The following is a 13,452-nucleotide window of genomic DNA, read 5'->3' as shown; positions in this document are numbered from 1 at the left end:
GAATGCCAGTCAATGACAATACTTGTACACACACTAGTACAATCCTATTTAGATGAGAAACACAGCTGCTATGACAACTCTTGGGTTAGCTTTTCATTATTCAGAGAAGCAAGACACAAACCCATTTCCATTTCCAACTACTCTAAGCTACTTAACAGATCCGGGCAGCTAAGCATTCACCTCAAATTATCCTTATTATGGCTACTTGGGTAACCTAAACTTTTCAGATGTGCATCATTTGGAAAAATGCTTGGGGACTTTTAACTTTTATTCACACTACACCTACGTTTACATTGCAAGCTGCTGTATAAATGTCTGAGAGTTGAAATACTGAACTTATTGAAACTGTAAATTTCAAGTTATTTAAACCCATATTAGATGAAGGTGATGAGTTCACAGTCAACCACTTATTATAGATTAACATAAAGAGCAACAATTTACAAAAAATAACTAAATAAAAAATACACATTAAGCACAAAGTCCTACTTTCCAACTTAGTTGTGGTCGTTGATGCATATACACACAGAAGTGTTAATTGTAAAGCACACTGGAATATTACAGTGCTGCATTTCAGAGATACTAGACTGACTTCATGTTTTCCTTAACAGGAAAACTTTATAAGCCACTGTTTTACTCAAATTTCCGCAATGAGATAACACATCCAGGTAAGGCCTAAGGGTTTTATTTGTTCGTTCTTTCTTTCCATCTGAAACATCACAAGTGTTGGCAAAAAAAAATCTGTGTGACCTCCTATTCATCACATGAAACAAGTAAAAATACTGAAAAGGTAGTCTGACAAACTGAAGATGATTCTGGGTTTGACCATAATATCAAGCGTGGAGAGCCAGAAGCTACTTCCATCCATATTGTGAGAAGATAATGCCAGTTTATGACCTAATCAACTCTCCAGCCCTTTCCAACAGCACTTCAGCACAACTAAATGCTTGACATCACAACAGACACACCTCCAGTCTCATCACTTCCAGAGTAAGACCTCCGCCTAGATGAACTTTTGCCATAGTGCCAACATAGGCATGCATGCTTAAAACCACTGGAAAAAAGACGTCAGTCATTTCAGATTAACTCATAGGGATACCATGTCTACCATGTTAACTTGTGTCATATTTTGTCACATGTTCTTACATCCTTTAATTGTACTAATCAAGCACACTACACGCACATAGGTCACCGCTTTAATACATGCATTTGGAAAACACTTTCCCTTGTACACAATTTGAGTGTACTTCTCTACAAAAATATGTGTGCCATAATGTCTGATACATGCACATATATTACATGCTTTTCTTCTATAGGGCACTAACATCTTAACTTTCAGATTATTAATTCAAGAAAGACAATACAGTATATCAAAAAAAATTGAATGTCTTCACTCAGTTGAGAAATAAGGAAGAAAACAAGTAAGATCTGTTAAGCCAGACAATAGACATTTTATGCTATTCTTCAAGTCTGCAATTATTATATAGAAATATACCACCTGTATTGTTCATTCACAATGGACTGGAATGGAATCAGTATTCTCAGGAAGCAAAGACTGTATCTTGTTTTGCCAAGAGTATAATCTGGACATGGTTTTTTCCATACTCAAACGCTGTCTTCTCAATATCCTAAATTACACATTACAACTGTACCAAAAACTGGTACAGTTGCTCAAAGTTATTTTAATGTATTTTTATTCTGTTAGATACTGCAGAAGATTGTACTGGCTGTGGTTGGGATGCTTCATAGCAGCCAGTATGATGCTGTGTTCCATATCTGTGACTAAAACAGTGTTGGCAGCATACCAGCTGTTGCTGAACAGTGACTGCACAGCATCAAGGCCGTTTCTGTTTTTCACTCTGCACCCTCTGTGAGTAGGCTGGGGCTGGAGAGATGTCTGGAGAGGACAGAGCTGGGACAGGTGATCAGAACTGACCAAAGGGATATTCCCTGCCATATAATGTTGTGCTCAGTAACAAAATCCGTGGATTTGGTCTTTCCAACGTAGCCATTGCCTGGGGACTGGCTGGGCATCAGTCTACTGGTGGGAGATGGTGAGTGACTGACTTTGCATCACTTGGTTTCTTTCTTTCTTTCCTTCACTGATTAAACTGTCTTTATTACAGCCCATGAGTTTTTCTCACTTTTGTTCTTCCAATTCTCTCCCCCTCCCCCACTGGAGGGGGAAAGAAAAGTGAGTGAGCAGCTGGTGGGTGCTTAATTACTGACCAGGATCAACCCAACACAAAGATATTTCAAGCTTTGCTAGTCTATATAAGTCTCATATGTATTCCCAGTCTCCTTCCCCAGTCCCCAGAATGACTTCTGAATTATCCTCAATCCAGTATCACAGGATTTTTAACATAGCTAACCTGGTACTGTGCAAAATAGTTTTACCATTCACAGTTTTAACAATACTACCCATCTGTCATTGTTTCAGCTGTGAGGTTCTGAAAACAGATTGACCATTTCGTAGCCCTCCTGCTCAAGCCAGTTCCTCTACTCCTACCCATAAATCACTACAAACCATTTGCTCAGCAACTAGGCTGGCATGAAAGCAGCAAATTACCCGACTTCTAAAATGCAACTACAGACTTCAGCAACTTGCTGAATATAAGCAAGCTTGGAGACAGCAAATTTCCCAAAAGGCTGATTAAGGAAATGTTTAACAGAGCTAGCACCAATATGCCTCTAATGAAACAGTCCCTTTTAGATGAAGTAGACATCTCATATATTTCAGATTCAGTTCACGGGAAGTAATTTTTTGCTCTAAATACACCCACAGGTTTGGCATTTCTGTGGAACAGCCTTTTCCTGCAAGTACTTGAGTCCTCCTCCTCCAAGCTACCATGTCGTCCCAAGTCTCCCATATCGAGAGTGTGCTTTTCTTAAAGCAAACATTAAAAAGTAGTCCACCAAGTGTCATCTTTCTTTAATATGGTTTACTTCATCACCTGTTGATAACACAAAATGTGACTATGATATTTCTTGCCTCTCATCTGCTTTAGCCCAAACACAATCACATTAGTTCATACTCACTTATATAGCTACAACCCATGTAACTGTTGGAGTAAACAAGTCAGTTCCAAGATGGTTCAACTAAAGGGACTAAACACAATAAAATCTCATCATGTTTGACAGCCCCATTCATTATGCACAGTAACAGGTGCATTTCAGAAATAATCTAAACAGAGTGTCTCATAGCTAATATAGGTATTTCAGAATGGTTTCTACAGCTGCTCTTTGAGTTAAAGGTAGAGCACAGCACCACCATAGGGAAGGTGTGTGTGAGTATGTATCAGTCCTCAGCATAAACTTGTGGTGTACAGAAGAAACGAATTGTGACAAGAGACCAAAAAAGAAATTCTGGTTACAGGCTAGCTTTTAAATATTTTTGCTTCGTTTGTATAATCACAGTAGTGCAGATCCCTGGGAAGGATCGTAAATGTTTAACATTACACAACTAGTCACGGCAAGAAAAAATAATGAAATTAAAGTCACAGTGAGCACTTTCAAGTAATGTAATCTGGTAGCATAGGTGGACAGAACAGATTAGCATTCAGACACAACCAGTTCTTCAGTCTAGAAGGGATAACTGGCCTAAACACCTGTCTCTGCCTCCCTCCCTCTCATACTGGTTGTTCCACCAAGATATTTCTTCCTTACACAACTAGCCTTGCTTATGGTCTTCCGTAATAACACATGCAACATTGTCATACTTTATTCAAGAGAATTTTTATATATACAAACATATGGGCATCTGTGTACACAGATATATACAAATATTCATGTTATTTTTATACATACAGTGTTTTTAAAAAAGTACTTAACTAGGTTATTGGTTTTAGAATAAAACTCTTAATGACCAGAGCTGTTAACAAAGACAATTATCACTTCCTGGCAGTCACCCAAAATAGTGCATTAGCTGTCCCTAGACTGGTCACTTTGCTTTTGGATCAAAGTCACACTTGCACTCGGACCACGGGCAGAATGGACTTGTGTTTTGCTGCTGCATGCTCTGCAGACATAGCTTCCAGTCGGCTCCAAACACAGTGGGTCCCCTTCCCCTCCAAAAATGACAAAGCTAAAAATTCTGTTCAACATATTCTTTTAATCTGTCAAAGCTGTCTACAACTCTGGTTCTTTCTGCAGACTACTTTCCTTTAGATTCTTGGGGTCACATGCTGCTGTTTCTTCTTCTTTTAACTACAGGAAGTCCGCAGGGATATCAATGGTAACCATAAAATGTGGTCTGAAGAAAAGATACTCCTAAGTTTATTTTCTCCTCAACACCTTTATATTGTGTGCTGTACAGAGCCCACTAGTAAAAGGAAAGGAAATGAGTGAGCCTGAATAACAAGGTATTTCCTTCAAGACAAATCTTTTACCCAGAGCACAGTGAAATAAGTCACTACAAGACACAAAATCTTAAACTTACAGGTTAATGGGTTCAGGGAGCTATTTAAGTCACTCAGCTCAGAAGCTCTGTTCTGCACAGGATCTTGAGCAGGACTCAAACACTGATCTAGAGTTGGCTACTATGGAATCTGTGTTTCTAAAGCAGTATAATTTTGGATGGACATGCCACAATAAATGGAAGTTGGATGGAAACAGCAGCAAAATACAGTATCCCACTGAAGGCCGCTCAGAAGTTCAGCGCGTGAGCAGTCTTGCAGAAGAGAATGAGCACACAAAGAGGTTAGATGAAATGGGCACTGGAGCCAATTCCATCTGTTGTTAAATACTGCCATACCCATCGCTATCGCCCATTTTACAAACAGAATTTCAAACCAGTAGAATCTTTCCATACCAAAGAGGTGTGCATGACCACTACGGTTTAGGTGTATTAATGCTACTGCTGTTTTCCTTTTTTTAGGGTGTGTCAGAGACAGCTTTCCACTTTCCCATTGAATTTATTCTATTTCCTGTATCATTCAGGATAAATAGCTTTATGGTTACCCAGCTACCAACCTCCTCTTTCTTTTTCTAAAGGCAGATTACGTCAGTTTCCCATGGAATAATGAATTCCATGAATTCATTTGAGATGTAACAAAAAAAAAATTAAAAAATCTAACAATCAATGTCCAAATAATAATTTGTTTTGAATTCTGAGAAGTCTCTTTCTTCACAAAAGCTAACCTTATTCCACTTTCTCCTGGCGTCACTTTTGCTATTACAAACCCTGAGTAACAATCTTTAAAGTAACTAAGAAAATTAATTCCCAAGGAGAAAGGTGAGAGTGTGAAAAATAAAATAAACATTGTTGGCAATGTTGAATTATTTGAGTCTTACAAAGATACAAATTTAGTAAGCAGATATAAAAGGATATAAAACTCATCAATAAAACCTCACCAACCAATTCTGTGATAGAATATAGGTAACAAGCTAAAAAGACCATAAGCAACCTATTCAAACTCCAAAATTCAGAATATGTGAATGCAAGCATTATTTAACTGGAGTCACTGAGCTAACACATTTACAATAGGGATGAGCGTGGTCACACACACAGGTGTTGTTTATTAAGCAACCACCATAAAGCATGAAGGTTAGCAAGCTCAGAATGATATTACAATAGCTTCTCAACACCAGTGAGTAAAAGAAATGCTTTTTTTTCCATTTAACATGTCTAAAATAAAATCACAAATGACAAATAAGGGACAAATATCTGCTCCTTAAACACACAAGATGATTAATAGGCTGTGTGTGAGCTCCGTCCTACCTTAATCAGTGCACGTGCATGACTTTAAACCTCTTGCCTACTTCAAAATTGTCCCACTGATTGCATTGGTTTCTTCATATAATTAAGCCTCTTTGGGCAATGGTATTTCAGGATCAAGATGAAAAAGCAGAATGCCTAGACTAATTTCTGAATTTGAACACAATCTTCAGCATCACCTGTCAAAAATCCAGGCAACTTTTATGCGACAGAGTACAAGAACACAGGTTTACTACTCTTACCTGGAAGGGATCATCTACACACAGGTGGAACTGTAACTGCTTGTGGGAACGCTCCACATCCCCTCCACCACAAAGTCAACTAGCTTGGATTAATTCATGCACTACAATAATTCCAGCTAACCCAATCAACCTGACACGGTATGTGAGCTCTCTCATTTCTTCAGCTTCTTCATATGCATAAACAACGGAGGTGGTGAGCGAAGTCTGGCAGAGATAAGACTGTCAGTGAGTCGAGGTAGGCGCTCCAGTGTTCATCATTATGCCATGTGTGTCTGACTGTGATTTACCTCATACTGATTTAGGTAAATTAAATTTCAGTCAACAGTGATATATGTAGATCAACAGCTTTTTGTGCATCTGGTTTCTTTCAGTATGGATTTGTGTTATAATGTATGGCTGGAACATCACCCCATTTCTTTCCTCATGTTTTTTAGGTTTGTGGTAATTTTCAGACAACAAGTGAGCACATACAAAAGCTATATATACAAAAGCTAAATTTATGTGACCCATCATTGATTTGTAGTTGCAGTTTGCTGATCTAGTTTATTTCTGCAAATGCAGCAAGGTACACTTAACCTTCTCATCTGCATTTCCATAGTGAGTCACAATAAAAACATTGCAGCAGGTTACAGAAGCAGTCTTGATCGCTTACTTTTTGCCTTCTTTTGCAAAAGAATTTATACTCTTGTTTCTCTTGAAGACTCCAAGACTCTACCCTCATAGTAGATTTTTAGACAGCATTCATTACAATCACTGAAGTCCCAGCTGTCCAGAAAGTGAGCAGTCATTAAGTTTTCAGTTTCTTGTCTGCACCCTGGACCTTGCTAGTTTAAAAAGAAGCTCTAGCCCAGTCATGATCTTGTTTCAACCTGCTGCAGTTCCAGTGCAATCCTGCACCAAATGCTTACGATAAATATTTCTACAGGTCCTTCTGTAAAATTTGGCAGCAACATAACAGCTTTGTGAACAGTGTTTTTTAACTAGGAAGGAGAAAGAGAGACAGTGTGATTCGACATCAGCCAGATGAGGATTCTCCTTCTGCAAGCAGAGCTCACCAAATACCCATTAGCTAGAGCAAGCCAGTGGGCAGGTCAGATCTGAGCAACCACCAGAATAATCAGGAGGCAGAGCAACTTCATGAGGGAGCAAGTTAGCTCAGTAAGCAATGAGTGTAAACAATTTAATGAACAGGTTTCAAGGACATTCCTTGCAAATACATGAACAAAATATTATGCTAATATGGCTATCATCTGGTATAGGAAATTACAGTATTGGTGATTCACATTTCTCTTACAACACCCTATTTACTATGTTAATTTTATACATACTAATTGATCCCTTCAGACTTGACGGGAAAATACATACCACCAAGTTCTGTAATTGTTTAATTACATTACCTGTGAAATAAAAAAAGTGGACCTCAATGCCTTTCTTCACCTCCCTGAGATGTGCATGATCCTCTTCCATGGAGTATCTGGGCAGCCTGCCATTTGCACTAATACCTAGTAAAATCTCAATGATTTGGCTGAATCATTCACTCAGTAGGGTACAATTTTTTTTTTTTTTTTAACATTATACTATTTGAGGTATCTTGTATGCTTAAGCGTACCACAAAATCCTCAGGGGGAAAATATTTTTTTGCTTGTTTGTTTTAGTTTTTTGGCTATCTTTTTATTTTACTGTGAAAAAGAAGAAACAATTTAAATACCTACTAAGTAGATATGACGATGATTATCAGAGAGAAACATGCTATACATCAGAGAGCAAGTAGCAGGAAAAAAATAAAGGTTAGTTAGTTAAGTCCCTATTTCATCACCTCCTACCCAAATAAAATAAATGCTAAATCAGCTCTTTAAATATGGAAGCACCACAGAATTCAGAGAGAGAAACATCCAGCCTCAGAAGGATGAATGAATATAAAAGGAAGGTCCTGATTATTTTAAAGCTTAGTTGAATGAACATGAAAGGTAGCAGTGAGGAAATGCAGGGGTTTGAGAAGGGCAAAAAGCTTCTAATACTACTGAAGTTTTTACTGAATGTTTCCAAATATCCCATACTGCCGTCATAAAGCAGCATCTGACATTGGAAACGTATCTACTATGACAGAGGTGAAATGTCCAGAAAAATCCGTACTATGGACCCACATATGTTGACAGACAAGATAATGCCATGGCAAACATTCAGGTCACTATGCAGCGGTAACAATCGGCTGTGGGTGTCAGAAAGTGTTACTGCAGATGGATGATCACACCATCATTATAATGTGTTCTGGACATCAGCCACAACACAGACTCTATGTGTGTTCCCCACCAACATGAGACAGCACTGGGGCTCAACAGCATATCTAGATTTTTTTTCACTGGATTTCACTCTGCCTTACTTATGCTTGTCTTGACCAAAACATGCTCTTAAAAATACACTGCAAAAACTGGATAAAATATCTGTTCATTTCTGAATTAGATTTGGTTAATGAGCACTCCAAACCTGCTCATCCCTTTAAAATTAATTAGTTTTAATACTGGCACTGTGTAAGTATGCTCAAAAGCATAGAACTAAAATAAAAGTGAAAGAAGATCATGGGTTTTGCTTACAGGTATATCCAAAGTTTGAAAACGTTGCTTTTACTAAGACAACAGTGATCCTCACCTCGTCATTATTTTTAAAAGGAAAAAAAATCAACAAAAACCCCCAACTTGTTTCATTAAGTCAGAACTGAGACACGACAATATTACTACTGGAGACAAATCTGAACTTTCTTGAAATTCAAGTCTGCTTTCGCAATACCACTGGAGAGACACATAAGATTAAAAAAAATTCAAATCTTTGTCTGAATCCCCCTAGAATTCAAAATGGGATTCTGTTTGTAATAATGGGGTAGGTCTTGTTAAAAGCATATTTTTAATCTAACAACCAAATCTTTACTAATGGCAAACTCCCATCTTATTTACTGAAGGTTTATCTGAATAACAACAAAAAGAAACTTCCAGACAGCCTTGTAATTTTAAGTGTTCACATGTCCTCTTAGAACTGCTTTAATAGAGTTAGAAAGTGATATGCTGATCACTGTTTTTCTTCCCTATGAAAAATTTATGAACACCATATTTCAGTGCTAAATCTTTTCAAACTTATTGAATAAAAATATTATAAAATAAGGTTTGGTTTTTTTCCCTTAGGTTTAATCTGTGCACTATTTGAAGTTGTGTGACTTTTAGATTCAGCCTTATTTTTTCTTTTAAATGAAAAACTTCATCCAAATCTCCCCATTGGTGTAATCACCATCCTACTAAAATATGGTTCATACACAGGCTTTATGCCCATCTGAATGTACTAGCAAATTTGAGATCTTTCAGATAAAATGAAGCAAAGTTGCCTATTTTGCCTTTCAACCAAAAATACCCTTCCAAACTTCCTGATATCTATAAATAGTTAACTACTTTAGTTCTTTCTCACCCACTAAGAAGGTATCAAACAGCTAGCAGCCAACCTGCATCTGGGATCTCCACGTTAAAAAGCTACAAGTAAACAAGAGGCTAGTATCATTTTTAGCAATCTGAAACGCTGAATTTGGCTTACACAACTAGCCAAGCAGGCTGCTGCAGGCTATACTAGCCATAGCTTTTGAGCCCTTTTGGCTCAAAAAGCCAAGAGTCTCTTGGAGATACGTTCTGGAGGTCACAAGGCACGATTACCCAGGTAATAAAGTGAAAGCATATATTAAAAATTAAAAACACAGAAACCCTACACTTCTAGCCAAGGACATCTCATGAGAAGGTAGCAGCAGTAATCAGTGATGAACTATAAACTTCAGGGTGAAAACAGGCACTCTACGTACCAGTCTTTCCACATTATTTGATCCCTCCTCTGACCAATAACCGTCATCCACACCATGTGGTGCAGACCTCAGCTTCTCCTACACCACTCCAGCTCATGTTGTATTGCTCTTTTAACACCTAAACCTGCTCTTATCAAAGATTCCTATATAGCAGACTACTGGGGCAGTGTGGCTTGATCCTAGTTCAGCAAAGACTACTAATCATAACTCTCAATGCAGTTACCAATGAGCAGAGCTGGAAGGAATCAAGGTCATTGGTTACATTTCCATTTTCTCCTACTAAAGAAATACTAGCTACTAAGCTAGTTGGGGGGCAGAAATAGGGTGCAAGACTTGCACCAGACGGCTAGGAAAAGACAAATATGGCCAATAATCAAGAATGACCTGGGAAGTGAGAGAACTAGACAAGGAAATCTAGGACACAACAGTGTCGGAGTAGAGAAGTACGGTTGTATTTGAAACGGGCTGGTTAGGGCCCTTCTGAAGTAATTTTGTCATTAAACTTCAACAGAGTACAAATTAATAAAAATCAAGGAGATAAATGACAAAGCTTAAACATCATACTGTTGTGTGGGTTGCATTTCTTTTTCCTCTGGGAGGACTCTGCACTGGTGAAAGCATAACCAGCTATATGAATTGATAGTCACTGTGAGCTACCTCATCTGCCTACGGGGAAAACAGCAACTGTGCCTCCACTCCATTGCTCCAGTCACAGCAACTAGTGCTAGGCGCTAACGAGGGAGTACATAAATTCCATGGGCATTTGAAGTTGAAGAAAATTACTGTTGCTTTGACATGCTAGTAGTACTGCTCTTCTCTTGCAAAAAGGCTTTCTCCACTACTGTTGCAGGATTTACAGTTTTCTCCTACAAGCCCTGTAACACTAGAAACCTGCCACAGCAACCACTTGAGACTAAGTATTTCAGTGTACAGCACAATTCTCCCACGACATATGGATAGCCCATTAACAGTTACAGTGGTTGAAGTGGCCCTGTGAAGGCAAAATGCACCTGCAGTGACAAATCAGGAAAGTCCTCTAAAAATTATCTCTCTGGCTTCATGTTCACTCCTCTCATAACTGTATAGTTTTGGGAAGGCTAGAACAATAGTGTAAAGTTGGAGTTTACAATGACTCCTTGAATGATTTCTCAAAGTCGTCATGTTTTTGCACAGACCTATCCAAATCCTGTTAGTTAGAATACCTTCCTGTCCATGGAAAGGATTCTTCAGTACCAAAGTACATAAAAACACTACATTGCCACTGTTTTATCATAATGTACTTTGTTCTAAACACACATCATTTGGCTTTGCCCAGCAGAGAAAACAGCCTGTATCAGCAGCCAAAGTTAGAGAACAAATTCAGGCTTGCGATGTGGCTGGAACAGGCCTTCCTCAGGCACCCTTCCAAACTTACACATTAGTCTCATCCCAGGAAGGACGCTAGACATTCCCTTCACTAGTTTTCTGAAGAGGTGGCAAACCAATGCAGATCCTATTTCTGCTTACATAGAAATGCTTCACAGTTTCCTCCTTGCTGTCAGGACTGTTTTTCCTAGTCGTTTATAATTATTGGAAGGGTCAAGGTCAGAATCTGAAGCTTTGTAAATTAAATAAATCTTTTCAGCAAACACTCAGTATTGAGAGAGTCGCGTCCAACGTTTGCTGTGTCTCATAAGCACATATCTGTTACAAAAAGCAGTGTAACCATTTCAAATAGAACGTTTCCTTAAACCAGTGGAAATTCTATAGGAAGACAGAAAAAAATAAGACTCAGAAAAATGCAAAGCAATGGAGCTGTTCTACCTTTGTTTCTACCTTGGGGTAAAAACATGGGAGCTTGGAAACACTCAACACATTTGTTGTAATTCTTGGATGTGTGCTTTCTTCTGTATCTAGAGAGAGGTATGTTTCATGGCCAAAGCAGCAATGCAGTAAAATGACTCTCCTTCTGGAAGCATTTTAGTCATGAATGCAGCTGGTATCTAACAATAGCGAACAAAATTACAAATTAAGCCAGTAAAGTGTTTATAAAATCTGAAATGCCTAGGAGTTAAATATTAATTTAGCATTGCTTTACAGGCACTAAACACTTTCACTTCACCTGGCACTGCACCCAGCAGGGCCATACAGTAGTGCGAGGAGTTTATTTTACAGCACGGCAAATGAAACGTTCAGGTAACTTCTCCTAGCAGCTTAGCTAATTTGTGTTTCCTGTTAATTAACAAATGTGCCATACCACTCCCTTGACAAAACATGTATTAAGAAATGCCAGGTTGGTGGGGAGGGAGGAAAAGGATTAGATTGCTGAGAGGAGGGTTGCATAGCTGTGCTAGTATTGCTCTTCTCCATGTTTGTGGAAGCTCTGGGAAAGGTTGCATATTCTGACAAAACAGGGTAGCTAACTTTAACACTTGACATATATATACTCTCTAGTGTCCTCTCCTTATCTCCTCCTACGGAAGGAGGGAAACCTCCTTTGGAGCAACTTCAAGGGGGGATCCTCAGACACATTTTATTCCACATGCTCATCTGCAGGTAGGCAGCCAGAGGGACTCCCCACACAGGATATTTCTGAAATAACTGACCATCCAAATATGCTTCTAGATTTGAAGAAACTTGAGCTGTGTGTTTATACCTTTCAAAGCTGTAATACAAGGTGGCTTACAGACCCTCTGGATGTATTTTGGTCACTTATTTTGGTCACCCTTCAGATTAAGGTTCCTTCCAGCTGGTTATCATGAACACTTCCCCGACACAGTCAAGCATCTCCTGAAGCTTGCAAACTGCTCAGATACGTAGAACATCTCAGGATGTACCTAGCGGGCCCACTGGTTGCTTTGGACACAACCCAGCCCTCACCAGAGACAAAGACAGACATGGAAAGACATCCATTGACACCCAAGCTGTAAATGACTGATGACAAAGAGAAAGCATGTTAAAAGCTGTGAAAAAGGAAGATTACTTCAATAAGTATAGTTAAAATCTTTCTCCAAACCACATCCTCCAACTCTAGTTACTTTACAAAACCGAGTCTAGACATGTTGCAGGCACAATCCTTAGCGATGTTTTAATTTGACAGAAGCCACTACGTAGCTGTGAATTCAACAACTACTGAATTAAGTATCCTAGTTAAACACCCACCTACTACAGGAAGACAAATAGCAAAATACTATGTGGATTACAACGCAACGGTTTCAACGGACGCATACAAAAATATCGTCTCTGTCATTCTAGGTTTTACTCCCAGCACAGCTACAGCTTGCTACAGACTCAAAGTAGAGCATACTTGGCTCTAGGGACACCAAGGCCATTTGTGTACTCACATGGCTCTGTGCATCATGGTACAGAGTAAAATCAAGCTCAGAAAGCAACTTACCCTTGGGGCAAGGCTTACTACTTCATAATCAGCATTACTATGGTGAGTGCCGGCACAGAAGGTTTCCCAGCTAGATCTGGTTTGCAGCCACTCAGCTGATAAAGGAAGAGCCCCTCACAGTCATATCCTTAACTGCGAAGTACAGATGTGCAGGAATGTTTTATCTTCTACATTAAAGAAACATCATTATTGTAATTATTAATCTCCTCCTTGGCTTTTATTGCAGCCATATATTTCAGATCAAATACTTCAACCTCTTCCTCAAACTCTGTAGCAGTCACTCCTATTC

The 13,452-nt window shown here is 38.8% G+C and overlaps 1 protein-coding gene across 1 annotated transcript in view; it reads right to left on the bottom strand.

Moving 5' to 3' along the window:
• The window catches only part of LURAP1L (leucine rich adaptor protein 1-like), a 3,874-nt gene extending 1,007 nt beyond the window's left edge, over positions 1-2,867 (bottom strand). Inside the window, exons 1-2 of the mRNA XM_009581027.1 lie at positions 2,822-2,867; positions 966-1,051 (exon numbers count right to left, since the gene is read on the bottom strand). Of these exons, the coding sequence (XP_009579322.1) occupies positions 966-1,051; positions 2,822-2,867 (132 nt within the window). The remainder of the gene's footprint in view (positions 1-965; positions 1,052-2,821) is intronic.
• Between the last annotated feature and the right edge of the window lie 10,585 nt (positions 2,868-13,452).

The sequence above is a fragment of the Fulmarus glacialis genome, unplaced genomic scaffold (assembly GCF_000690835.1).
Source record: "Fulmarus glacialis isolate BGI_N327 unplaced genomic scaffold, ASM69083v1 scaffold8507, whole genome shotgun sequence".
Classification (NCBI taxonomy): Eukaryota; Metazoa; Chordata; class Aves; order Procellariiformes; family Procellariidae; genus Fulmarus; species Fulmarus glacialis.
Note: the sequence above shows the minus strand (reverse complement) of the source record. Positions and strands in the feature narration are given on the sequence as shown.